This window comes from Girardinichthys multiradiatus, chromosome 15, assembly GCF_021462225.1.
Source record: "Girardinichthys multiradiatus isolate DD_20200921_A chromosome 15, DD_fGirMul_XY1, whole genome shotgun sequence".
Lineage (NCBI taxonomy): Eukaryota > Metazoa > Chordata > Actinopteri > Cyprinodontiformes > Goodeidae > Girardinichthys > Girardinichthys multiradiatus.
The window spans coordinates 13,499,116-13,503,244 of NC_061808.1; the positions used below are offsets into that span (position 1 = coordinate 13,499,116).

The 4,129-nt window shown below is 37.4% G+C and overlaps 1 protein-coding gene across 1 annotated transcript; it reads left to right on the top strand.

Moving 5' to 3' along the window:
* Window positions 1-920: 920 nt before the first annotated feature.
* ripply2 (ripply transcriptional repressor 2) lies at window positions 921-1,457 on the top strand. Its single transcript, XM_047388890.1, has 3 exons — window positions 921-1,040; window positions 1,130-1,197; window positions 1,283-1,457. The coding sequence occupies exons 1-3, from the start codon at window positions 921-923 to the stop codon at window positions 1,455-1,457; spliced, it is 363 nt and encodes a 120-aa protein (XP_047244846.1).
* The last annotated feature ends 2,672 nt before the right edge of the window (window positions 1,458-4,129 follow it).

Here is a 4,129-nt window from a genome sequence, read left to right on the forward strand (position 1 = left end):
AAGACACCTAACTGCAGAGCATTGCAAAGTACTAATTCAAAAATCTGACAGATATGAAAATGTTTCCAATAGTAATACAGCTTTACGCTGCCCCCTGCTGGTGCAGGAGAAATGCTGACTTGTACAAATTTTAATAATGAGAGCCGATCAATTAGTGCTCAGCATAATTAGGATGTTGTATTTTTTTTAAACAACAATGTAAGGGTTGCCATATGTAGAAAAGAGATGCATCTGTTAAGGTGCTATAATAACTTGTATCCGTTTGTTATGTGGCTGCGCAAAAGGCTGGCGCGTGTCGACCCCCCTCCGCTCCTTCTCCTCCCACCTCATCCGACTTTTTAAACTGTGCACGAGCCTTCCTCCATCCACTGAATCTGGTTGGGCACCTGTTTGTTCACACCTCCCACCCAAATGGCCAATCAGATAAAGAGAGATCAGAAGTTCAGCAAGAAAATACCAAATGTCGAATCTAAACTCAAACATATCTAATGAAAACATTTTTTTTTTTTTTTTATCAAAGCCATATTTTTTTTTTTAGGGCAAAGCCTTTAATGCATTATTTTTTATAAACTATGATTCTTTGACACAGCTTTATGTGTAAATAGAAATATAATAGTGCTATATTGGCAATTTTACATAATTCTGGGCACTAATTTGTCCGGGTTTGTGTGTTTTCTACAAACTCTTAGGAGGTTTTATTTTTTCTTAGCATTGCATTTGAAATGAACCAAAATGGCCATATGGCCGTTTGTTTGCCAAGTGTGACTTCTCACCTTTAACCCGTGGTGGATGGAGACACTTGCGGACGCGTCAAAGTTCAATTTGGCACGGGGCTGCAGGCCCAGATAAATACCAGCCTCCTATCCCCAGCCTCACTTCCAGAAGAAGTTTTACTCAAACCAGATCAGCGAAACCTGAAGATGGAGAATAACGCTGCCAACAGTGGATTAGGAGCAGTGGTTTGCGCTGGAGAAAATTCAACGGAAAGCAATTTGTGGAGACCGTGGAATAAAACCGAGGGCAAAAGTGCTCAACTGACGGTAAGCTGTGATTTTTTATATATAAATGATTAAAGAGACAATGCTTTGAAGGAATGCTTATAAGCATTGTATTCTGTTTTAACTTTCAGACTCGCTCTGAGCATGGAGAGATTTCTAGCGCATGGCCCAAGATACCACAATTCATCCATCCCGTCAAGTTAGAAAAAATCTTCATAACATAATCTTTTTTCTTAAAAAGAAATCACCAATAGTATTATTAATTCTATGTTTTCTGTTTTAAGGTTATTCTGGCCGAAGTCGAGATGTTTTGACTATCTGTACCGGGATGCAGAAACGCTCCTGCGAAACTATCCAGTCCAAGCGACCATCTGCCCCTACGAAGACTCCAGCAGCGATGAAGAAGGCGAGGATGAGGATGGGGATGGGGAGGAGGTGGAGGGAAAGGAGCAGAATTAAACGCGAACAGTTGAAGAAAACAAGCTGTTCCAAGATATGATATTTATATTTCATTTAAGTTATTCTTGTATATACATGCACATAGACTTTCATTTCTATACCTAACAAACATGTTTATAACTAAGTTATTTATCAGACATTCAAGCTCTGGTATTTCGTTTATCATTGCAATAAAGTCTTTTATAAAATGTTGCCGTGTTGCATATTTATTATATTGAATAAAATCAAATTACCAAAGAGTATGCAGTAAATAAGGTTCCCTAATGAGAATTTTCCCAGTAGTTATTTTTAGAAATTTTGACATGTATGCGGGTAAATGAACCAACAATGACATAATAACATATATCTAGCTTAGCATGAGACCCTTATTTGGAAATGTAAGTGTATGTTTTCATATTTAGTTTACTTATCATTAACATCCGCCTGCTTTCTTCTTAACAAGTCTTCCTTTGGATAAGCGCAAAGTGCCGAAGGGCTCCTCCACAATCTGCACAATGTCACCTGAAGTGCTAAAACCTGACAGATGGAGAATGCAAACCCAGTCAGGAAGGAACAATAATGGGTCAGAAAGATGTTAAGGAAAAGCTAACAGAAAACATGCAATTAAACACTTAACCTCATGCAGATCAATAAAATATTGTATTGGATGTCTCTGGATTATATGGTAAATTATTAAATAAGAAAACAAATCTATGAATGTTTTAGTGATTTTGTGACTGTCTGTGTTGGAGTACTAAATGCCTGTGTGTTAAGTTAAAGCAGTTCTAATCGGTTTATTCAGTTTTCATATGGTAGAACAGCATTTAATGACATGTGACATGAGTACATTTGCATACGCTCCAGATAAGTTATGTGATCTTCTTTAGTATTTGTTATAAAAACACCATAACACATATTTTGAATTCTGTTCTATTATAAATACAAAGTTTTTAAATCACTTAGAAGTTATTTATATTTTAATCTCCAAGGGGTCAGACTCTCTTACTTCTGCAAAACTTTAAAAAAATTGCTCAGGACTTTGCACTTTGCTTCTTTTCACTTGCCCAGCAAGTTCTGCCCAGCCATTTTACAATATCAACATACTGTATCATGGGATCATATGAGAATCAACCTGTTGGTGCCAAAATACTATTTTATGTGTGACAAACTGTGTTGTTCTTGGTTTTTGTCAGCGATTCAACAAAATAATTAGATTGCTGCATGTCTTTGTGAGTCCTGTAACAAAATGTCTAAAGATGATGGTTTCTTCCGTTCAGTTTGAAAATACCTTTTAGGCCTTACTGAAAGATCAAATGAAGCAGCTTGACATATTGACATATAAACATGGTTCCACTTGAAGTGATTGGCTACTACAGGTAAAATAAATCTAAAGTTCAAAGTAGAACCTTAAATGAAAGAAAAACAGATTATCCAAATTGTTTTTGTAAAATTGCTCAGTTTTTTCTCAGCTTACATACATTTACTTTTACAGTTACAAAGTAAACATACAAGAACCAACCTATAGACATGACAATCCTGTATAATAGGATTTGGATGCATTGTATTAAATTAGTAAAATCATCCATCCATCCATCCATCCATCCATCCATCCATCCATTTTCTATACCTGCTTCTTCCGTACAGGGTCACGGGGGAGCTGGTGCCTATCTCCAGCAGTATAAATCTTATCCATAACTTCTCCTGCTGTAAAAAATGCAGCACGCAGCTAAATGTAAACTTTCAATGCAAGGCAATTAAATACAGTTAACGCTTTCAACTGATCCTAAATGCTGCAGTAAGTGTTTGATGAAAATGACGAAGAGAGATCACAATTATCCTATTTTAGCTTCCCTTCATTGGCTCCCTGTTAAATCCATAGTAGAACTTAAAATGCTTCTCCTCACATATAAAGCCCTTAATGATCTAGCTCCTTCATACATCAGAGATCTGATTGTTCCATATATTTCTAACAGAGCACTTTGATCTCAGACTGCAGGTTTACTGGTGGTTCCTAGACTCTCTAGAAGTAGAATGGGAGGCAGATCCTTTAGTTATCAGGCTCCTCTCCTGTGGAACCAGATCCCAGTTTTAGGTTGTGAGGCAGACTGGTTTTAATCCTAGATTTAAAATCTTCCTTTTTGATAAAATATATAGCTATCTCTGTAGTTATGCTGCAATAGGTTTAGGCAGCTGGGGTGGCATAATTATCACTTTACCTCAATCTGCAACATTCTCATACTATTCTCCACTTATGTGTTATTTGCTGGTATTTTACCTTTTAATTTTATGTTCTCTCCCTGTTTTTTTTTCTTCTTTGAAACTACACCTGGTCTATTCTTCTGTTCAGCCATGACACCTTCCTGGAGAGGGGCATTGCCTGAGCTACTGCTGCAAACAAATTAATATTGTCCATCTACATATGATCCCTTTAGCCCTGTCTTTCAGTGTTTAACTCTGTCTTCCCTATAGCTATTGGCTTCACTGCAACTAACTGTATGCACTCTTTATTCAGCCTATAGACTTGAAAACTGCCTCAGAGCTTCTCTGCTTAGCTCGTTCTCTCCTAGTTGAAGCCACTGAAGAAGCTAGAAAGTACTTCTGGATCAGTGCTCCTGTGTTCTTTTTGTGTGTATGCTCTGTTCTCTCAAACCCCCAGTTGGTCATGGCAGAGTGGCGCTCACACTGGTTGTGCT

Bases quoted from the DNA above. Each gene is read 5' to 3' on its own strand.
- ripply2 (XM_047388890.1), top strand. From the start codon at position 921: ATGGAGAATAACGCTGCCAACAGTGGATTAGGAGCAGTGGTTTGCGCT. The intron at 1,041-1,129 runs GTAAGCTGTGAT...TTTAACTTTCAG, and splicing joins GCAAAAGTGCTCAACTGACG to ACTCGCTCTGAGCATGGAGA. The intron at 1,198-1,282 runs GTTAGAAAAAAT...TTCTGTTTTAAG, and splicing joins CAATTCATCCATCCCGTCAA to GTTATTCTGGCCGAAGTCGA.